Source organism: Thunnus thynnus, chromosome 17 (assembly GCF_963924715.1).
Source record: "Thunnus thynnus chromosome 17, fThuThy2.1, whole genome shotgun sequence".
NCBI classification, from domain to species: domain Eukaryota; kingdom Metazoa; phylum Chordata; class Actinopteri; order Scombriformes; family Scombridae; genus Thunnus; species Thunnus thynnus.
This window is the reverse complement of record NC_089533.1, coordinates 25,171,733-25,196,360: the sequence shown is the minus strand read 5'-3', so window position 1 is coordinate 25,196,360 and position 24,628 is coordinate 25,171,733. Positions and strand designations below refer to the sequence as shown.

General features: G+C 38.5%; 1 protein-coding gene across 1 annotated transcript in view; it reads left to right on the top strand.

The window, feature by feature from the left end:
* Positions 1–24,628, top strand: part of LOC137168465 (thyroid hormone receptor alpha) — a 138,608-nt gene that overhangs the window by 70,789 nt on the left and 43,191 nt on the right. The window contains exon 4 of the mRNA XM_067571067.1: positions 21,233–21,461. Coding sequence (XP_067427168.1) covers positions 21,406–21,461 — 56 coding nt within the window. The 5' untranslated portion in view covers positions 21,233–21,405. The remainder of the gene's footprint in view (positions 1–21,232; positions 21,462–24,628) is intronic.

Genomic DNA, 24,628 nt, shown 5'->3' with positions numbered 1-24,628 from the left:
AGATCTGCAGCATGGTGTCAGCAAATAACACTACTAGATTGAGAAAAATCCAGAGTGTAATTTTAGAGGACAATCTTTCAAAATTGCAACTCTGTCAGCATCTGTGTTGAAGAGACATCAGATGATCATGAAACAATTCTAGAAACTGTAACAGAGTGAAGGAGCTGTGGTACCAGTATGTACAGGTAAAGCAGTGGTGTGCACTACACAGTAGTATATTGTACAGTCTTATGGGTTTTCCTTTATTATGGCCTGTATATATTTATTGATGTTGCAGAGAAGTACACAGAACATTTACTGTATACTTTGCCGTAACTGTATGATTCTACAGTAAAATTGATTTGATATTTTGTTTACTGTAATATAGAGAGTAGTGGAACTGGAAAGAAGTGAAATCCCTCACACCCTTGTGTTCGTGGAAGAGACTGGTTTCAATCTGGCAAAAGGCAGGAGACGTGGCCAACACATTATAGTACAGAGAGCCACGGTGGATGTGTCAGGCCAGCATGGGGGAAATATAACAATGTGTGCTGCAATATCTGAACATAGTGTAAGTACACATGTTCCCATTATTGAGAACACACCCAACATCTCCTGACAGTCTTGGACGCCCTCTACAGAGATCTGAGAATGAGAGAGGTTTGATAAGATATGACTTGCCAGATTTTGTAATTGTGTGGGATAATGTAAGCTTCCACTGTGCAAATGTCATCAGAGAATGGTTTGCTGTCCACCAACGGTTGCTGATGGAGTTTATCCCTCCTTATTCTCCATTCCTGAATATAACTGAGAAATTCTTTTCTGCATGGAGGTGGAAAGTATATGATCGTCGGCCTCAGGATCAGTTGTCTCTGCCTGCTGCAATGGATGTTGCTTGTGATGACATCACAGCATTTGTATCAGAAGGGAAAATATCAGGTGTGATTTCAATGAAAACCTGTGGCCAGACAGACAGGATGTCCAGCAGTGAGGTAGATGGATGCTTTAGTGCACAATACTATATAGAAATTTTAGTTTCCACAGAACATGATTTTTTTTGTACTGCTTCATTTTTGCACTTTACTGTGCTGTGTAAGTTTTCTGTTTTTCTGTTTACTGTGTTGTAAGACCTTTACAGATACTGTATATAAAAATAAGCTACATAGAAATGTGAGTGCCCTTTGTAAAACCTTGTAGTGTTGAAATTGGTGTCTGAATAGTATTCAGTTCGATAAAATAATGTCATTCTAGTACAGTAAGCATGTCAATGAAAAAGTTGGACAACACTGAAATTTGGATGTAAGCAGGGTCTGAAATTAAAACCTGCACACCTGCCAGATGTGGGTAGATTTTCTGTTTGGCGAGTAAATCTCAGAAGGCTATCTGCCACGCTGGAAGGTAAATGTTCGTCCCAAAATTGTCATGTAATAGAATATATGGCTTCATGGCTTAGAGGAAATAACACATATGTGTTTTTACGCACGTCTAAACAGTGCCATGAAACTGTAGGAGTGCTGGAGATGGTCTGAGGAGAAGGAGCGTCAGCCACAGACCATCTGGAGCCCTGCTAGTTTCGCGGCACTCTTAACTGTATGGAACATCAGCTACTCGACATCGCAGCTCTCCACTAAAATGTTACTTGCCACCGGTCTGCTGCTAGCTACAGTTAATTAAATAGCTATCACCTTGGCAGGTGCAAAAAGTTAATTTTGGACACTGGATGTAAGGAACATTTCCACGGTCCACTGCCATACTGACAAAACATCTAGACATTTTGACCACCACTGGTTAGTTAAATGAGTTAGAGTTAAATGTTTTGGGTGAGTTATGACCTTTTGCAGGTGAACTATGGTATTGTGGTATGGTATAAGCTGTTCAGACAAATGCACCTGGAGCTTTGAGAATGTTAAAACTGTTTCAAAAAATGAGCCAAACCAATGGAGAAAAACTGTAAAAGGATCAGTGCATCCATACATATTGCAGTCACAATAATAAGAAAGAAAAGAATATAAGTATTAAAATTACAAAGCTATTGAGACTATTTATAAGCATGCAGAGCAATAACAAAAAGAGAATATTAATGTTAGTAAAAAAATATACAGGACATTATACTACAGATACTAATTAAAACATGCAACACAAACACCACAAGACAAAGGAATGAAGTGGGGAATATTAATGTTAATAGATGCAAATGTTACAGAAGCAGATTTCTTAAGTTTCCAACAATATAAGTGTTATTTTTCTCATTTCTAATCTTCAACACTATTCTTATGCACAGTGAAGAGCAGTGTTAACTTTGGCACCTGATTTTTAGTTGCTTTTAGGTTTAGTCTTTGGATGAATTTGCATTAGCATTAGCATTTGTTTTACACATTTCTCTCCTTTTTCTTTTGTCACTTGTACTGTTTTTAGTCTAGGTTTAGTCAACAAATTAAAGACATTTTAGTTTTCATCAGTGAAATTTTTGTTTTTTTAATTTTTTGTCCTCTAAGCATTTTGAGACTATAGCTAGTGCTATCTTTGTTGTGTACACTTAGCATGCTTATTGGTGTTCTCGTCTGTGGTGAGGTTAGTGAAAAAGATGCTGTTTACCTATTTATATCAGACTGATGGTTCACACATACAATGTCCATACAACAGACTAACTGTTCTCAACAAATCCAGTTGTCATTCCCAACCTCTGCTCACCATTAGCATTACCAAAGCTACTTGTGTTCTTCTCTGCAGAGCAGCCGATCGTTCAGAAGCTGGATTCACTCACATGTTCACTAAAATTCTGTTCAGTGTCAGGCTTTAGCTTGAGACGAGCAGCTTAAATAACATCAATGCAGCAGTTCTTTTAAACACAAAAACTTCCAACTGAACATAACATTACCATTACACACACATACTGTATAGCTCTTGATAATGCTATGTTAACGTTAGCTTACTTTTATCTAAACATTTGTGTTATAACCTACTTGTTTTTGTAGTTTGTCCCAACTGTTTTGCTGCTGCAGCTTGTCTTATTTTCAGTAGGATTGTAGATGAATTTTTTAGGGATGCGCAATAATATCAGCACATCATCTGTATCGGCTGATAAAAGCTTTAAAATGAAATATCGGCGTTGGCCTGAAATGAATATTTCTGCCAATATGACAGGCCGATTTGCACCTTCACCTCCATCACCTGGCTGTGCTTCCCTCCACGGACTGCTTCACCCTGATGGTCCTGGGGCCTCTTCTGCAGGCTCCACACTCCCTTCTACCCCCGTTCTTCTGTGTGTATCCAACCGGAGCACTGAGCCCCGGTTAGAAGCAGTGGGTCTGTCAGGCAGCTGAGTGAAGTGGAGCCTGTGGAGGAAGCAGTGGGACCATCAGGGTGAAACAGTCCACAGAGGAGCGGCTGTGTGCAGCTGCACAGATAGGAAACACGGATTACAGGATGTACTACTCTGTTTGAAAAAACTTCTTCTTCTTCTTCTTCTTGGTTTATAACAGTTTATAACGGTAGTTGGCAGCCAGCGTATTAGATGCATTAACTCAAAGAAAACTACTGCTTGACCCACTTGGCAGGTTCATTAAAGTTTTAATGCTGTTTTAATGGAGCTCCTGAACTCCAGTCTTCCTAAGTTCTTCCTTCATATATTGCCTTTCTTGATCGTACTTGGTACAATCTATGATTGCATGTGAAATAGTCTCTTCAGCCAGGTGGAAAAAAATGTGTGCATATATCGGTATCGGCATCTGCAATCGGCAAAAATGAGATTGAAAAAATCAGCATATATCAGCAAAAAATCCAATATTGTGCATCCGTAAAGGTGTTACCTTTTTTTCCTTCTAGGCACCACTAATGTTAGCTAACATTACTGGCAGAGACATAATGTTCATGAAATGCTAGATGCTACTTATTAGCCCAACAGGTATTCAACGTCTGAACAACAGATTAACACTGGTAGAGAGCAGGTGTTTGACCAAAACTGTCATCCTTGCGTGCAGTTTACACAGTATACTTACACTTGAGGACAGAAAGAGTGGTGAAGTAGTTTAGACACTTCACCAAGAGAAAGTGAGAGCAAAAGACTGAAAAAGAAAAACTCACATTCATCTAGACTGTGGCAGGCAATTTAATTAACTGGTGGGATTCAGGTTTGCTCTGGGTTTATTTCTCAATTCCAATACCTATAGGATTTTCAAAATGACTTAAACTGATAATATCAAACATTAGATTGGATGGGTGAGGAACTGAGAGAAGAATTACAGGTCATATATAAGGAAAGGATTAGAAGAGGAAGAGGAGGTGAGAAGGAGGAAGGCTGTACCCGAGGTTATAACAGAATAGTCACAGATTTTATCCCCAAAATCATCACTGTGTGCTCAGGGTCATATAACTGTTTGTCTTATAACTGTTTATTATATAACTGTTTATCCACAGCAGCAGAACTCAGAAGAAGATGCTGTTACACACACAACAGAGTAAATGTTTGGCGGTAAGAGCCTGAAGATTTTAGATAGTCGACTTTTATAGCTTCTTAAAGACCAAATTTGTCGTTACAGGGCGATGTTTCCTCTTGCTGCCTTTGTCCATTTTGTGAGTTATTTAATTAAATCTCACCTTTTACTTGAAAGCAAGGTTTAGATTTGGTTAACATGGATTTTATACATTTTGAGCCTGCAATACTTTATATAAAGTGCCATTTAACTCAAAAAAATCGACTTTTATTTCAAAACTTGTGGTGCAGTTCAATCATAAGCAGACTGCAGATTGTGTCATTTGGTGTAAACAGAAGCATTACAGAGAAGACTTCCAGCTTCATGGCACTGAGAAGGATTCCTTTATAGTTCATGTAAGGAAGAGAAACATTCAAGGGTTTGGTTTTAGAAGCAATGAGGACAGAATACAGTCTTAAGACCCTTTAAACAGACAAATAACCATTACTATTACTATTCATCTACATATATTTATGTTAAAGACCCCCTCCAGACATGTTCAAAGACATATAAAAGTACGGTTCCACACAATTAACATACAGTTACCCTGTTAAACATCGTCAGAATGACATCTACTCTTTCTCCCTCATTAAAAATCCAGAATATACAAATATGTAAATATTGTTCACTTCAAAGGTTTAACTGCTGATAACAAGATGTCTCCTACTTCACTGTAATGTACATTCCCAGTGTTCATGCACTGGAGGCGTCTAGTTTCAACATCACACTCGTGTAAGTTGCACGCTGGATCACGATTGGCTCCAAAATATTTATGATGTCACAAATTACGCTCGTACATCTAAAACTCTGATTTAAGGTGAGCACAGATCCAACAGAAGCAACAATAAACAAAACATATTTTTATTTTTTGGCAAAAGCCAAGGCAAAAGAAAGGCAACTTTCTGCACACAGCTTAATATTGCTGTGAGTACAGCGTTGCAATTGAAGGCAACATAAATGAACATTGACATTTTTATCAACTCACAGCTTCTTCCATCTGGCGTTTGTCAGCTGGACAGTAAAAGGACACTTTTTAGAGAGATTTTAGATACATAAAACAAAGTGAAACTGTAAAAGTGTCCCCAATTCACACACAAAACATATCCAGCTCAACCAACCCCCCCCCCCCCCTCCCAAAAAAAGGATCTCTCACCATAGCGACACAGTGTGAGAATATACATACAATTTATAGTACATGAAAGGAAGTGAAAAATAAAATGAATAAAATAAAATTAATGAACTAGTTTGATAGTTTCAGCACTGTTTTTGTTCTTTTTCGGGCAGCAAGACTAAGGCATCAGATTATGATTGTTCCTACACAGTTCCAGCAGCAGGGTCAGTTATGCAGCTGCAGCAGGGCCGCGGCTTCTGCTGAATGAATAACATCAACAGTGTACGGCCAAGATGAGGGGGAGCGCAGTCATTCTAACACATCCACGTAAACAGAGAGGAGAGGCGAAAGGAAGGTCAACCATGGCAGACTTATATTCTTGGCAACCCTCATGCTGGCTGATCATTAGAGAGGGAGAGGATTGGGAGGATGGAGGGAATGGAAACAAAGACGGAGAGGTGGAGGATGAGAGACCGAGGGGGGAGAAAGCTATAGAGCTTTGAATTCAGAGGGTCAGTCTTTGCTTTCATGTTTCCTGAGTGTGTTTGTGAGTTTTTTTATATCATCAAGGTAAGGAGTGACTGGAAAGAGCTTTTTCATTTCAACAGCTTAAAAACATGGATAGTGTGTTTGTTCACTTCTATCTGAAAGTTTCTTTGTTTGTCTTAATGCAAATATGACTGTTTGCCTCCCTGTGTCCACATACCTACCTGTGTGCATTACAGCACGGCCTTGTACTTTGCTCATTGTTTGCTTTAACATAATAAAAAGGAGCTGTTTAGAGCCCCAAAAAATCATTCGGTTAGTAATTTCAATACACAGGATGTCTGGATTTTAAAGGCTCAGTACACCCGAATTACAAAAACAAAACATATTTTCTACCTTCTTCTTTTTGAGGGTTATCCTGGGTAACGAGTAACTGTAAAGTAGATGTTGTCATTTTAATTTTTTCAATCCTATGAGCGCAACAAATTCAATTACATTGACCTCCATTGTGTTGGGATTCAGGCAGAAAAATCTCAGAGACAGATATCCTGAAGATATTTGTCAGATATCTCAAAAAAAAATGTAAAACTTCCTAAAATTGTATATAAAACCAAACATAGATCTTGAATATACTGTGTCTAATTCCTCCATAGAGATATAACTATGTAACTATAATAACCATAACTATAGTAAGAGTCTTTATATTACTTGAGGGACATATTAGCATACTGACACAATGTTGTGACTGTGGTCTGTCATACAGGTGATTATGCTGCGTGAGGGCAGAATGTAGATTGCACTTTTGGTTTGTTAAGGTTTATGAGATGAGAATCACTTGAGGATGAATAAAAAGCTGAAGACTTCAGCCATGCTGGCAGTGTGACTCTAGTCAGGTCAATGTCAGCTTGTGATTTGGGTGGTCCTCCACTTTGGTGCAGACTGAAACATTAGCCTTTAGCTTAAAGCTCAGCTGTGCCTCACAGAGCTGCTAGCATGACTGCTTAGTTTTGTTTTTCCTGTGACTGAGAGTATATGTGCAGACTGTTGCAACAAGTGGATGAATACAAACAGCAGCTCATGTGGTAAGGTAACAGAGTATCCATTGCACTGTGCAGTTTGTTACTAATGTCATGTGTAACTGGTAGGGCTACTGGTGTTTCCACAACTATGGAGATGATCTCTTCTCACAGCACAGTATCATCAGTAAAACAGAAAATTATTCTGAAATGGATTCATAAACAGAATTTTTAAACTTTCTAAATCCATTAATTATGCTTTGCAGTCATATCACAAGTGCATGAAATGTACCAGATCTGGTCTTGGCAGTAGATATAGTACAAACTAGTGCTGATACAATTAGATGATTCATTGATTAGTGGACCAACAGAGAATTAATTCACAATCGGTCCATTCAGTAGCTCTTGTGGAGTTTTATGTCCTATCATCTCGTTTTCCTACACAGATGGTGTTGCCCAGTTGTCATGGTAATGTCGATTTTCAGATTAACCCCTCTGAGTGCTTCTTGTCCATAATGGCTTAAAAGTTGGGATTGAAAGCTCATTCTTGCCCTTGGAAACAGCTATTTCTTATAACAGTTTTGATAATCAATTGAACATTTTAAGTCATTTATGAAACAAATGTGCCAATTATTTGCTAGTTGCAGCTTCTCAAATGCAGGGTTCGCTATTTTTTTCAGTTTTATACTAATGTAACCTAAATACCTTTTAAGTTTTGGACAGTTGGTTGGACACAAAACATCTAGTTTGTGGTATTTTATAGAGTTAGTAATCAACGAGCTACAACTACAAGCATAGTGAGGATATAATAACAGGGTCTTCCTCCCCAAAACGCTGTGTTTAAACCAAATCTCTCTATAAAGCTGCTGAGGTAACAGCGACGTCATCTCAGATAATACTTTACATTCAAGACTACACTCTTTTACATTCATTTTAATCTGCATGGATGAGCAGATGGGTGGGGTTTACTACATCCTCCCATCTGCTCAGATTAAAATCAGGACCAGGGTCAGCGCCCTTGACAGCCCGTGTGTGTGTGTGTGTGTGTGTGTGTGTGTGTGTGTGTGTGTGTGTCCAGCAGCAGTTGTGTGAAAGTGTCAGCTTATCAAGTGATATTTCTTTGTTTTCATCTTCAAAAAAAAAAGAATATGGATGCTTTTCATTTCTTATTCATGAAGATGATTTATTCATTTCAGTCGATCTTACAGAAATACATTTAAATCACATTTTATTGCTCACAAAATGTCACATTTACCATACAGTCGCTCTTCTGTTGTCCGCCCATCACCTGTCACCCACACAGGTACTTTTGAGTACTATTAGTCACAAGTTTGGATAGAACAGAGTCAAGGTGAAAAAAGTTTTGGTTTAAATGGACAGAGATTTTTTTTAAAAAAAGGTCGTCAAAAACAAGTTTTTATAGTGGCAAAGAGAAAAGCAGATACACACATCCACACACACGCTCACCAAGTGCACACACAGATGTAAACCACAGGAACATGCATGCATGCTAACTCATTAGTACATATACAGTTGTGTTCTGGCAGACATCCACAGACACAAAGTCACATAAATACACTCATATATGCGCGCTTGCTGAAAAATGCACCCATGCAAGCACCCACACATCCACACACACACACACACACACACACACACACATACTTTCTCTCATATCGGCTGGTAATTAATCACTGGCAGAGAAACAGCAGCCATACATAGTCAATGAGAGCGGGGAAAACAATGGACACACAGAGCAGATGATTGCTGTAAATAAAAGAATGAAAGAGGAGCGGAGGAGGACACGTCACCGCTGGCACAGAGCGGAATGGGGGATTGGAAAGAACGAGGGCGAAAAATGAAGACGGAAGAGTGCGAGGAAGGGCAGACCAGAGGCTGAAATAAGGAGAGAAGGATTAAGTTTCCCTTTTTCCATTTCTGTCAGTTTCAAATATTACGTAAAGTTAGACTAACTGTTTCAGAGTGCTTGTGCAGAAAAAAGCAACTTTTTCATCAAACCAAATGTCAGAAGGACTGTGGTAATTCCACCAGGTGAAGAGAGAGCAGCGAGAGGAACGAAAAGGTCGACAGACATCGTAATTCTGAATGACCTCCAATTCCTTTCTGTGATCTTCTGTCTCCACTGTGGTTCTCAGTACAATGCTCCTATTTAGTGCCACATGATTGATGCATTGTGAGTCAAAAATTGCAACAATTCATCTCAGTGTCATAATTCAGTCAATCCAGCAGGCACACATGTCATACGGTACTCATACTTCTGGAATCAACTTAACTCTTTCCAGTGCTTTGACATCTGTTGAGGATAAAAACTTCAGATCCTGTCTCTTAATCATAAGATTTTGACTCAATGGACAGGTTCACAATTTTTCAAGTGTGTCTTAAAACAACAGTGAGGTGCCCATATGAACACTGAAAGAGGTTTTCCGCACTTGATAATCATATCAAATGCATATCTGCCACATTTAGCATCAAATTCCCTCTTTGTGTTGTCTCAGACAGTGTTTCCCTTTTGAGCTGTGGTGGAAGTATAGTAACAAAAAGAGGGACTTTGGCACTAAAAACACTAACGTTGAAAGATATCTACTGGATTTGACTCATTTGAAGATTCATATTAGCTTCAGATAAACTTTTAAATACATTTTTGACACAAGGAGGACTGTGGATTTTGTCCACCATCACTGACATTGTAAGTGCTTTATGAAGGAATCTTCTAATGATCAGTATGAACTGGAGGAAAAACATATTTCAATGTTCATTTGGGCACCTGACTGTTGTTTTAAGACAGACTTGAAAAATTGTGAACCCGTCCTGTAACGTCACCAAAATGTTAATAAATATAGATTACCGCCCACAGTTACCTCACCAGCTCCATGGCAACATTGCACTTCCATGACAACTGAGCGAACTCCAGAATGAACCACAGCTTCACTTTAAATGAACTTTGTCTGATCGCAGTCACTGATACAAACAGCACAGAGCAACTGATACAAGTCCAGCTGTTGAGTATCTAACCTTAAACTAACTTCAACTCCAAGCTGACTCTGCTGGATAAAATCATCATTGCAAGTTTCAAGTTTATTTGTACAGCACAATATCCTACAAAAGCAATTCAAAGTGCTCTGCAGAGTGATAGAACAGTAGAAAATAAGCTAAAGCATAGATAAAGCTTGCAGACATGAACACCCACACACACAAAACAAATCAAAAGCTAAATGAAATAAAAATGTATTCAGCTTATTTTTAAAAGAAGATAGTTTGTGCAAATCTCAGCAGGTAGTATGTTCCAAGCTTTATAATAATAACATCTTTATATAACACTTTTCAAAATAAATTACAAAGTAATTTAAATGCAATTTAAAAACAGACAATAAAAAAGCTAACAGTAAATAAAATATTATAATAAAATACATCAAAAGATAATAAAACCAATGGTAACACCAATGAAAAGCTAATCTAAAATAGTGAGTTTTTAAAAGTGACTTGAAAGAAGATAATCTGTTAGCTTCCCTGATCTCCTCCAGCAAGTCATTCCACAGCTGAGGGGCCCGAGCAGAAAAGGCTTCGTCACCTTAAGTCTTTAGTTTTGACTGAGGAATGTCCAGTAATGACCTACCAGAGGATCCCAGGTTGCATTCAGGCTCATGGGTGTTCAGGAAGTCAGCTATATATTCAGGAGCTAGCCCCCCTATGAGCTTAAAGTGATCATTCAAAGTTTAAAATCCACTCTATGACATACTGGGAGCCTATGATGTGATTTTAAAACCAGTGTGATGTGTTCCCTGCTGTTGGCCCTGATTATGAGTCTGGCTGCAGCATTTTGAATCAGCTGAAGTGTATTGAGTTGGGTTTTGTTGGGTACAGCATGAGTAGAGAGCATTGCAGTAATCTAACCGAGATGAAATGAACGCATGAATTACTGTTTTACGTGCATACACACTGAAAGCTCTGTCACCAGTTTTTGATTGCACTTTGGGGATTTGGAGGAAACAGCAGTCTTGTGACCAGAGAAATCTGCCCAGTCAATAAACTGGGAGCGTGTCGGATATGTAGTCCAGAGCCAGACTGTTCAGTGCTTTATAGATCAGGAGCAAAACTTTATCAAAAAATATGTTTTTCTTCTTGTTCCTACAGTTGGATGTTTGAGCTTCACTGTGCTGAATGATGTATGTGCAGAGTTTGTTTTCACATTCATCTGCCTAAAGTGGAAAGTTTCTCGGAGCTCATTGAAAATCCAATTTTAAGGGACGGGTCTACTAGCATGATTTATGACATCATAAATAGTATGGAAGCCAATCCTGGTCCAATATTCAACTTACACAAGTGTGATGTGGAAACTTGAAGCCTCCGGTGAACATACACTGAGAATAGACTTTACAGTGAAGTAGGAGACGTCTTGTGTCCAAGAGTTTAACTACTTAATTAAATATATTTACATATTTATAGATTCTGGAATTTTTAATGAGGGAGAAGGAGTAGATATCATTTTAACAAGATAATTGAAGTTTTTGATAGAAAAACCATATCAGACACAAAATATAATTCAAAGTAGAGTATTTTATGTGTATCTTAAAACATGTCTGGAGAGGATCTTTAAAGTCATTCTGGTAATGAACAGTTGGGGTGATATGACCAAACGTTTTGGTCCTGGTCAGGATATGGGCAGCTGCAGTTTGAATGAGCTGAAGCTGTTGGAAGGCTTTCACAGGGAGACCAGTGACAAAGGCATTACAGTAATCTATTCCGCATGAACAAGTGTTCCTGAGTCTGACTAAGATAGAAATCAATGAATTGTTGAAGTATTTCTGAGATAACAGAAGGCTACTTTAATGATGTTGCTGTTGTGTGAATAGCAATTCAGTTCTGCGTCAAAAGTAACTCCCACGTTCTTGACTTGGTCTGGAAGAGAAGTCACAAAATCAATCAGTGTGACCCGCTGAGCTGAACCAGACAGATCCTGAAGCAGCTCGTCTTGCAATTTCTTTAGTAGAGGATGTTCTAAACAGTCGTTTCACTCCTGAAATACTTTGTGAATCAGCGCCTCTGCTCGTTTTCCCTGAAGCTTAATATACTTGATAACAGTGGAGCCGTTTCTTCTGACGTCTTAAAAATGGATGGCATTTCTGAGAAGCCTAACTAATCCTGACAATAACAATATATGGCATAGCTCAGACAGTTACTAGGCCAAAATCCTGTGAATAAATAGAGTGAACTCTGGATAGAAAACAGCCAAGCCTTCATAGAACTGAGCATTAGTTTCACCATGTGTGGGTGTGCAGATAGTACCTACCTCCTACTGTCCTGCCAGTCAGAGGTATTAACACAGTTTAAAGTAACTGGTAGCTTATAAAATTAAGCTGCCCAAGAAAGCCAAGTACTGTTCTGTTCTGTACTGTACGGTGTGACCCAGGTCTGTTTAAAGAAACAGGCTGGGGCTTCACAGACAGTCATTAGCTGGTTTACACTGATAAAATCATCTTAACTCAGAACATCCTAATCGTTTTACTCTGGTCTGGCCCACTAAGTCCTGCTTCCAGCCTCCTGATCTGACAGATTTGAGCAGGAGATGTCATGCAGCAGCTGATGAGGCTCTGCATGACATCTTCGGCCAAGATCAGCTAATATGGAGAGTATACAGTGGTCACAACACCAGGGATATCACTCCAAGGCCACAAATGTTTAACATGCACTCAGTGAACTGCGAGGCTTCCAAATGTCAGCTGCTACAATATGCTAACCAGCAGATTGTTACCGTGTCTGTATCGGTGTGTTTTCCCCTCACAAGGGGCAGCTGCGAGAGCAAAGATTGTTTTAGCGTGTTGTTATTTAGAGGTGTGTCCAGTTTTGATGATGAAGTTCCAATACATACTACCTTTCTATTATATTTTGACAGAATGCACTATTTTTAAACGTTTAATACCCTAAAAAGATAGAAGAAAGTACTGTGCATTGGACAACAGACAATATAAAGTGAATTTGTGACATTGGAAACAGCTGTTCTCACCTTAAAGTCCATTTAGCAGCTTTCAATCATATCACATGAATGGAGAATGACTTTTCTATTCATGTGAGAAGACAAGAAGTCTCAGAGGAGCTCAGAAAAACTGGAAATCTGAATAACTACAATGTCGTCATGACAACTGCGCAAACTCCATCTGCTGATAACATCATGTGATATGATCAAAAGCTGCAGAAGAGTTACTAAATGGACCTTGAGATGAGATCATTTGCACTGAATACAAGCGTGCAGATGCTTTGTTTTCTTTTTCTTTACACATTTTTTACCTTATAGACTTGGGCGTGGATGTAGTGTGCAGTAGAAGTACAAGTGTTTTTCTTCCTTTTGTAGAAGAAACCCTGCTTATTGATAAAAGAGAAGTAGTTTTACAGATTTTATTACCTCAGCAGGTGCATTGACAAAGAACATGCACTCAGGGAAAGTTGCAATGAGATCGTTTGAAATGAGAAACCAGCACACAGCACCGGCAACAAGTGCAGTGTGGTAGGTCTCGGGTGCATGGAGCGTGTGGGCGCCTCTGTGTGTATGTGTTATTTTGGTTCATGTGTGTGCGGCAGCGCAACGTGCAAACAGGCCGGATGAAGCTGAATGTAGATTAACGGGTGTGATGAATGTTACATATTCTCTCCAGTCACATCACTGCTCTGAAACGCCTGCGACACTTAACCGCTTAATCACAGTTAAGCACGATGACAACCCGACAAACAAACGTCTGGACAGTTCAGAGTGCCACGGCGTCACCACAAATCTGCACCTGAAGACAGGAGTTTTTTTGTCAGTTAGTTACTATAATAATGATACAAATAAAAGATGTAAGATATATATGGTGAAGCCGTTTATATGATGCATCGGACTGACGCTATTTCAGCCATTATTCTCATGTATCTCATGTCACGTAGTTTAGTAATTAATGTTACACAACAGCATTTGTTAAAAGACGAGCCCTGGTAACCTGACGTCTCCTTTATAAAAAAAGTTAAAACAAACGACTCTGATGTGTGCGTGATTATAGTGTAGCAGCCTGGTGACATCAGGTGATTAAATGAAGGTAAACAGTGAACGTCGTGCGTAACGGCGCTGTGCTTTGGTGCGGCACTTCTCAGAGGCTGCAGATTTATCAACACATCAGTCCTGCTTCCTTCAGATGCTGCAGGGATTTAATGAACTGAAGGAGAAGCTTTTTATACAATATAATCAGCTGCAGCATGTTTGCAGTGAGTATTTAGTTTTCTCTTAATTAATAAAATCACAGCAGCAGCGCATTGACGTTGCGTCAGAAACAGACACAGGTTCTGAGACATCTATTTTCAGTGCAACATCAAGGACTAAATTTCAACCCAAATATACCAACTGGCTTTGCGCTGCCTCATTTGAATGAACCTCCCACCTGTCTGCGCCTTTCCTCCCACCTGTGCACCGTGTGCTCTGCGCCGGTCACCAAAATACCACGCAGAGTTTCGAGGTCAGGAAAATACCACACAATAACAGTCACAGTGCTGCTTACACTGGTCATTGCGCCTCCATGAAAATAGGGCCCTTGAGCTACTACACCTCTCGTTGTGTGTGCTGACTGTGTTGCTGCTGCTCTGCCTTAAGAGTGATTATAGAGAACGAGTGAGTGATTTAGTGGGAGAAAGTGGAGAGAGAGGAAACAGAGAGAAGGAGCAAGGGAGGGAGGGAGGGAGGGAAACAGACAGTCATCTGTGATCATGCTGTGCTTCTCTCCATCTAATCAGCTTGGACGCGATCCAAGGCCTTTGTACTCTGAGACAGACTAGAGGTGTGTGAGTGTGTGTGTGTGCAGCTGAACACACACACACACAGATAGTATCCTTTAGTTTGAGTGTCTGTGTTGTTTTCTGTTTATTGCACACTGCTTATTGTACATGTGTTTCACCAAGACTGAGGTGTGTCTTTGATGGTTAAATAGGAAAAAGTGTGTGTGTGCATGTGTGTTGTAATACTCATACATGATCTCTTAATTGCCAAGTCCTGTTTCCAGTCAGACTGGTATATACACAGCAGAGTGTTTGTACTGATCTGTCGGTATGTGCGCAGTACATCAACTGGTGTGCTGTCACTGACCCTTGGCCCCATATGATGTTTACAACTGTGTGTCTGTGTGTGTCTGACTTAGCCTACTTTCAGGGAAACATTTCAGACTCAAAACCAGTTAATTGGGGACGGCTTGTCCAAATGGGGACAAAAAACGTGTCCCCAATTGGGAAAAAGCTGATTTTTGGGTCAGTGGTTAAGGTTAGGCCAAGGAGGGCTGAATCTGGGGCAACTGGACTTGGTTGTAGCTACTTGAAGACATTTCGCTTCTCATCCAAGGGGCAGAGTTTCCCCTGATGTAGGAAATTTTCTGTCTTAGACACTAAAACAGAAACTGGTCCACCCAAAAGACCGCACACCCAAACACAAGAAAAGCAATCTAGTGTATGCAGTCCAATGCGGTGAGGAATGCACAGACGGGGAAACTAAACAACCATTAAACAAACGCATGACTCAACACAGGAAGGCCAACTCCAGAGGTCAGGACACAGCAGTTTACCTACACCTAAAAGATAAGAGCTTTCCAGGTCAACAACATACATTTTTTTTGGATAGGGAGGAGTGAAGGAGTAGAGAAACCATCCCTCAACAGAAGAGGACATCTACAACACCAGTTATCCCTCACCTACAATACTTTCCTTTCATCCCTTCCCAGGAGACTTAACAACCATTTAATTCACATTTGGCCTCATGTGACAGCTCCAACCACTGTTGTTTACACTTGTCCTTAGGTGACTCCAACGACACTAACGAACCAAGTGGTATCAATTACCTTGATAACAACCACACAGAGGTTAAATACCTGGGACTACCCACCAGTCAGTTAGAACTGAAGAAGCCCCTTGGATGAGAGGCGAAATGTCTTCAAGTATCTACAATCAGGTCCAGTTGCCCTCGATACAGCTCCCCTTGCATAACCATGACCTGGATGACTGAGAATCTTCACTGATGTTAAGGTTAGGGTTAGGGTTAGGCAAGTATAGTGTGTGTGTGTCTATGCGTGTGTGTAACTGGGTTTAACAGGTTTAAATTTGAGCCTTTTCAATTCAGTGTTTCTCAGCACATCCTACCAACCTTCTATTTTTTTTTCTATTTCATTGCTCTTTAAGTGATCCAACTGTTCCTGAAATTACTGTATTTTTTCATTTGTTTCACATATATATTATATTTGTTATTATATAACACCAAATCCTGATCTGATAACAGTTTGGAGAGAATAAAACCAACTAAAACTGATAGTAACGTCTTTAAATTTGTCACCAGAGCAGCTGAGGGAGCCTGATCTCAGCTCTAGCAGGAAATGTTGGATATCAAATATTTTTCTTGCCGGTGTTGGGTGTGTATATATATGTGCAACTACAGTTGGACTATTGTTGGTTCAAAAGTGTCTCAAAAGGATATGAGGTCTGTCGGATCTCTCACACTCTGATGCCATCTACTGTCACATCTGGAGAAGTGGAGCTCGTCTGCTACTCAATGCTCAGGCAGGTTTCCTCAGCGTTCTTTATTTACAGTGAGTCCAATTCCAGCCAGCATTGAAGGAATTCATCCTACAGACAATTATTGTCTTTGTATGCAGCTCATAGCACTATCCATAGAACTCCACTGTCATCCAAAAACTATTAAAACATAAAAGAGTCCTAGTGTTGCACTAATTGACATTAGAAGATTACCCCAATTTTAATAATCAGTTGATTAAGTAAATTATTTAGCAAACACATCAAATATAATATATATATTCTCTAGATCAAGCTTTTCAGATTCAAAGATTTGCTGCTTTTCTCTGTTTTGTATCATTATAAATTAAATATGTTCCAGATTTGGACAGTTGGTCGAACATAACATTTGTCACCTTGGACTTTGGGAAGTTGTGCAAGATATTTTCACCATTTTTCATCGTTTTCTGATATAATTATTAATTATTTCACACAGTGGTATTCAATCTGAGATTCATGAAAAATGTGTAGCTAATGTATAAATTGTCCTCAAACTATTTACTTCTAACAAAAATAATTTCATACAAATGATATTTAGCTTTTAACACATGGAGGACCACAAAGTGTGGAGGTGTCACTGCTGGTAATACAAAAAATGTAGATATCAAGAATCGTTTTCTTTGATTGTGACCTGACATAAGAACCCCTCTGATCATTTTCATCACTCTTCAGTCAATGTCATCACTTTGAACATTGATTTTGAAATACAGCAGTGTGAATAATGCATATGCATAGAAGTCTAAGTACAGTAAAAACACAAATGTATGTACTTAGACAAGTACAAATATATGAAATCAATCTTAACATGTATCAGTCACTCTATATAAGAAATAATATTCCAATTTTCAATGGTGTGAGGACAACATGTAACCAAGACCTGTGCAGGAAGCAAGTCAGCTCTGGTCACATTAATTTCCCAACCACCAGTGTTGTGATGACTGTGGTCTGGCACTCACTCTCAGCTCCTCACATAGTGATGCTGTTCATACAACAGATGCTGGTCAAACATGGGATGGGTTTGTGGTTTTATTTAGACATGAAGAGTGAGAGATGTCTTTAGTATTAGTTGTATTGTTGCTTTATAGTTGAAAGTAGTGTTACCCCAAACTTTGAATAGACAGTGATGTTTTACTGTCTGGCAAGTGTCCATGGTGTTAGCAGGATAATCCACTCTGAACCCCACAGTTACAGAGAAATGACACAGCTAATAATGACTAATAACCAATACAGCATTATTTTTGGGAAAACATCCAAATGTCCCATAACAACCAAAATATTCAGCCAAGCAGAAGATGAGCAGGATTCTAGCAGGGGTGTACTTACCTTTTATTCCCAAAAATATTGGTATCGGCATGAGCCCTAAAAAGTCATTCTTAGTAGTAGTAACTTTAAAGGTGGTAGTAGTGGTAAAGACAGTAGTAGTCCCTTTTTTGTAGGTACACAATTGTGTCCCACACAGGAAAGGCGGACTCCACCAGTAACAATGAAATTACTATACAAGGAGGCAATTAAAGAATGTACATGCATTGAATGGCTATTGCTGAAAAAAAAAACATGAATAGTACCAACAATGAAGTTTGAGATGATGAAAATCTTGAGTATCATAACGTTAAATTGTCATAAAAACATAAAAATAAAAAATATCATATTTCTTAGACATGATGAACAGAACGATTTTGAATTTTTTTTATAAAAGACACTGGTATTTGGTCTGATATGACTGGTAGCTTATTGTGGCTGATGGTAGCTAATGTTAGCTGAATTCAAAAAGATACTGTGACATACATTACTGAGTTAGATTGATTGATTGATTTATTGATTTTATTTATTTCCATATTTCTGTGTCTGTGTGCTAATAAGGTATTGATTTGTCTCTGCTTGCCTCTTTAACACACATACCCAAATACACAGAAATAAAGAGATGTAGCAATACCGAAATCAACAGATGTAAGTCTAGGTATAAATAATTTTAAGATATGTATTTGTCACAAGTTAATACAAGTGTTATTCTTTTATTATTTATTTGTACCTTTAAAGTGGAAATAGACAACTTTTTTGCTTTAACTTATCATTATGAAGTAAACATTGATTGCACAGTGTAATGACTATAGAATAATGACACCATCAGAGTTTAGATTGGTTCCCTATCAGCTTTCACTATGCAGTTCTGTCTGCCAGCGGGTGCCATCTCCTGAGAAAATGAAGGCTCAATTTACAACACAAAGGAAGTGTGTCAACCACTGCGCAACCAAAAGAGGAAGAGGATAGCGTCTTTGTTCTCCCTGATAGCTATCAGTAGCTATATAGCATAATAAATTGTTAGGGAGTCAACCTCTCTCTATTGTCTTATTGCTGTATGATAAATGTGGAATATTGAACAGGCAAATCTGATGACACACTACTTATATCTGCGTATGCTACATTTTAGTTGTATTGAGTAAACCACCTGAATAAACTTGTCTTTTGATTGTCTTCCCGTTAGAAAGGCCTCTAGAAATCATTTAGCCAAGCTATCAGCCCTACAGCCACAGAATACTGGATTAGTATCCAGTCAGGTTGGCTGTCAGGCTGATCTACGTGTTCACATGAAAATCATATGAGGGGGGTGAGGGGGGGAGTTGAAAAGTTGTCTGTTTCTACTTTAATATTTTTTTCTTTATTTGAACATTTCTGTATATATTTTTATTCTTTTATTTATCAAATGCCATGCCATATTTTTTTCATAATTTATTTCTGTATTTATTTATTGATGATCAAGTCATTTTTATTTTACGTCTGATGAGAGAGTGGTTTACACAAAACTCACAGCTAAGTGGGAGCACACACACACACACACATACACACACACACGCACACACAGTGACTCAACAGGCTCAACTCAGTATTAGAGGTGGGTAAAGTAGCCCAGCAAGCTTGATGGTTTTCCTTCTAAGGAATTTCTTCAGTTTAGACTAAGAAATCTTGCTCTACAAGTGACAAGAGGTCTAATCATGTTCAACCTACAGGTAGAACACTCTGACCCTTTGACCCCTGTTCATCCTTTAATTCCCTCGTTACATGTCTGATACAGACTTCACAAAGGCTCGTCTGCTTTCACAATACAGTCTCTGTGTTCATAGCACAGTTTCTGTGTTGTGGTCCGTTCACCACTACAATCCTGGATCTATTAGGAGAAACAGACGACAGCCAAATCTAATTTACCATAAGCTACTTACAAGTCCTCTGAAAGGAATTTAGGGTAACCTGCACTCCAGAATTTTCAGCTTTTTATTCCTCTCTTTGTGACTAAAGTTCACAGCTACAGTCAGACATTGCAGATATACAGTACAGGCCATTGTAGGCTTCTCTGCCATGTCGTTGCTGTTAAAACACATGTGGAGGCTCCATAGTAATGTAGAAGGTCCAACCTTGACTGACTTGCTCCTTTAAAAATGTTATAGCAGCTATGTGGGGACCGCAAAAAGTATGATTTTCATCTTCATGTGTCTGATGTTGGAAGCGTTTATTGACAACTATAGTAGTACAATTTCACTACTTTTTCTCATCCTTTACTCAAAATGTCAACTTCTCACATACATCCGTACATGTTTGTGCCAGAATCCGATCCAAAATATAAGAGTGGACAACTCAAACAACACATGGAAAAGCCTTAGTAACAAGTTTAACATAGATATCTGACATCATAACAGTGTATAAATAACAGAAAACCACAAAAATCACAATATGACCTCTTTAAATTAGAAAAGAAACTAAAGTATGTTAAAAGCAAAAATCAACTATAATTTCAGCAGCCATAAACAGTAATCTTGCACAAATAATAAGGTATTTATTTTATCATTTTGTTAATTTTGGTCAAAAGGTAATAAAAATAAGAATATAAATATATATGTTTCTGTCCTACCAGACAAGGACTGTTATGTGTGCAAATCAACGCATGTATTTGTTTGAGATGGTCGTATTTCTGTTCATGTATCAATGGATCTAAAATCAAGACATTTGTATAAAAATGAAACCATAAACAATGATCCGTGTGATTTTGATGGGACTTTTGACTCTTTGAAAAACGGTTTCTTTTGGTCATTGATTCTATATCATCAACAAACACACTGAAAAGTCTGAAAAGCACAAAATGTTTTTAAGCCATTCCAGGTCTCTTTTTTTGCTTTTTTTTTTTTTTTTTTTTTTTTTTTTGCCTCACTGTCTGTGATGGTCTCTATCTCCACCAAAATGTCACCATCTGAAGACTGAAGGAAAAAGGGTTTCCTTAGCTGAAGGCTAGTCTAAATTCAGTCTTTAAAGGACTAGTCCTTCCTTTGACATTAAATCCAACCATGTAATGTCATGATTAAGTGGACACACTGTACTGAGCACAAACAAATGTCTTAAAATCAGAATTTTGAAGTAGACAACATGTAAAAACTCCTTAAGAGGCGCTCTGGTCTGTCTTAAGGCAGACCAGTGCAAGCAGCACTTCGTACATGGTTGCATTGCAGTAGTGTTTTTACAATGTATTATAACATTTTTCTGTATAATTGTTAATGTCACTGTTTGTTTGTCTCTTTCTTATTGTCTCTCTCCAGCTTTCTTTTGCCTCCACTGATGTCCCGCACACCATGCTCCTCCCAGCCAACGGCTGCTCAGATTCTCAGATGGCTGTCTATTGAAGGGTCTGCCGGCGAATGCTGAGCAGGCTGGCGAGGTCGAGGTCCGCCTCATTGTCCTGTGATTGGCTGCTTGACGGGGCTGAGGCTGAATGGAGCCACTGTCCAACAAGCAGGATAGCAACTCATCAGAGGGGGACGAGAAAGGGTGAGACAGAAAGAGAGAGAGAGAGAGTGTATCCAACCAAAATGTGATGGACTGTACATCTGTCTGTGTGTTTGTGTGTTTGTGTGTGTGTGTGTGTGTGTGTGTGTGTGTGTGTATCCATCTTTGATGTAAACATGAAAGGAAAGCAGAGATTAATGGTGGATTTGACAGAACTGGTAGATGAAAGAATAGCTGCAGGCTTGGATGGATGGATTGATGAAAGTGTACATCGATGCAGAGGTGCATCAAAACCTTTTTTTTTTTTTTCAGGTTACAAACTCAAATAATTTCAATCTCAGACATGTCTTGACACAAGCACTTCTTAACATACAGCTGTCTCTGCAGAATTATTGATAAAGTTCTCAGGGAGTAATTATATAGATATTAGAAGAAAACAATGCTGTCTGTCTGCATGGATGGATGGAGGGAGGGATGGAGGGATGGATAGGACGTCAGGGAGTTTTCGGGAGAGGTAAACTGGAAGGCAGAACACTCTGTCTCGCTGCCATCTGTGCTCTCTCCGCTCCTCTGGCATGTGCCATCACACACACACACACACACACACACACACACATGTTGCCCTCACCGCTTCATTTAATAAATTCACAGACTGAGTTCAGAGGCGATGAAGACGTGAACACAAACACTGAGCAAGTTAAATCCCACATTATCCATCCAGGATATTAGAGAGGAGTAGAGACAGAAATTGTGCACACACATCGCTTTGATTGTGTTTAGCTTGGAAAAAAGGGCATACTCAATATTCTATCCCAGAATATGTAAAAACAATTATTACATTGCATTTGTGTTTCTTAATACTATAATTCATACTTACATACAATTTTGACACTTCTACTGTACTTAAGTATTTCTATTTATGTTAGTGTATACTTGTGCTTCACTACATATTCAGACCCAAAAAACATATAATCAAATGATATATGATATATAATTACAGATGAAACTGGCCGACAGTATAAAGCAGGTTAATTATTATCTACCTGGACCAACTCCAACATTAAAATGCTGCCCACATGTTAATGCATCAAAAATAATAATCAAATAAAAGAATATTTATAATATAGCACTTTGGAAGAGAGCATTCTGTATAATTAGTGTTTTAGTTGAAGTATGTTTTAAGAAGAAGAAGAAGAAGAAGTACTTTATTGATCCCCGTGGGGAAATTGATCTTCTGCATTTGACCCGTCCTGTACACACACACTAGTAGCCGCAGTGCAGCTCTAGTTCTTGTGCCAGTGCCTTGATCAGAGGCGCTGACAGGAGTATTAACCCTAACATGCATGTCTTTGATTGGGTTTTGCTGCTAATACCTATGTACTTATGTAAAATTTAGAGTGAAGTACTTGTAATTGAATATTTTTACAGTGTAGTTTGGCAGGTAGGTAGGTACTTATTTTCTCCACACTGTGAAAATTTGTCTTAGAATTTGCCTAAATAAAAGTATATGACATCACCATCTTCGAAACTTTCTTTTTAGCAATGCTAGCATGTCAGTCAGTCCACTACTTTCAATCAATCATTCAAACTTTATTTGTATAGCACCCTTTATACAGGTTAGTGCAAGTCATAGTGCTTCACAGATGACTGACAAGCTGATAATAAGACAGAACAAGTGTAGACAGTAAACAGTCAAACAATTTGAGACTGATGCACACGAGAAACACAAATTATGAAAATGTAATAACATAGATTATAAATAGAGTGAAATAAAAATTTAATTAAAAAAAACAGATAAAATAGATTAAAAACTAAGAAAAAGTCAATGAGAGGAAAAAAATATATAGTAATATTAATAATGAAAAGATAAAATACATTTTTACAACATGAGTACAATAAAATAAGCAAGTAAAATAAAGTAACTAATGTCTATAAATACTTTTTAATCAAAAGCCAGGCTGAAGAGGCAGGTTTTAAGTCTAAGGTTAAAGATTTCAACATTCCAGCTGCTGTCAGATCCTCATCAGACTCTTCCAGCAGCTCAGAGCATAAAAGCTAAAAGCTGCCTCACCAGGTTTCAGTCCTGCACTTTGGAACAACTAACAGACTCTCAGCAGAGGACCTGAGGGGCTGCACTGTTTCATACATTGTAAGCATGTGAGACATGTACGCCGGTGCAAGACCATGAAACGCTTTAAAAACAAGCCAAAGAATTTTAAAATCAATATGGAAACTGACAGGCAACCAATGTAAGGACTTGAAAACAGCTGTAATGTGTTCTTTGGTCCAACTCTGGTCTCTCAACAACTATTAGATGGATATAAGATGAGATTTACTACAGACATTCATGGTCCCCAGACAATGAATCTTAATTACGTTGGTGATGCTTTGACTTTTTCCACCCTCAGGTTCACATATGCAGTTATGAGTGAAATGTTTTAACAACTGTTTGATGGATTGGCATGAAATTTGGTACAGATGTTCCCCACAGGATGAAGTGTAATGTGCTGATGCCTTGACTTTTCCACTAGCAACATAATCATTATAATAACAGTTTTAATTTGGCCAATACTTTAGTTTATGACCAAATACCTACAAAAGTAATGACATTCCCATCATCCTCGGCTGTAGATCATGTTTAGTGGAAATTAGCTAATGTAAGCACGCTAATACGCATACTAAGATGTGTTTGTGCATTTAGCATGTACCATGGAGAGAGCAGTATCCCAACTGAGATAGTGTTTTAATGTAATTACAGTTATGAAGTGCATTTTAAAAATTAAATCAACAACTGATACTAAATCAACAACTCAACAAGGCAAGATCCTGATAGGACAGATACAATACAGGCCAAATTACAATGATGTTGTAAGGTTGAAGTTTGACTCAGAAACATAACATTTATAATGATTTGGGGACAAAAAGAATCATAGAAGTAAAGTAATACATGTATATTTAGATTTGTCTCCGGCCTGGAGGGCACTGACAGTTACTCACTGAGTACTACTACTTCATGTGAATAGAGCTGATGATGATGATGATGATGATGATGATGATGATGATGATGATGTATTGTATGCTCATATCCAGATAAGTGATGTATGTAGGGCTGTTGATGTTTTTACAGATTTTTGGGGGGTTTTTTGTGTTTAATTAGGACGCTAAAGCTCGTTCCATGTTGTTGCTCATTTGGTTTTCCGCCAGCAGAG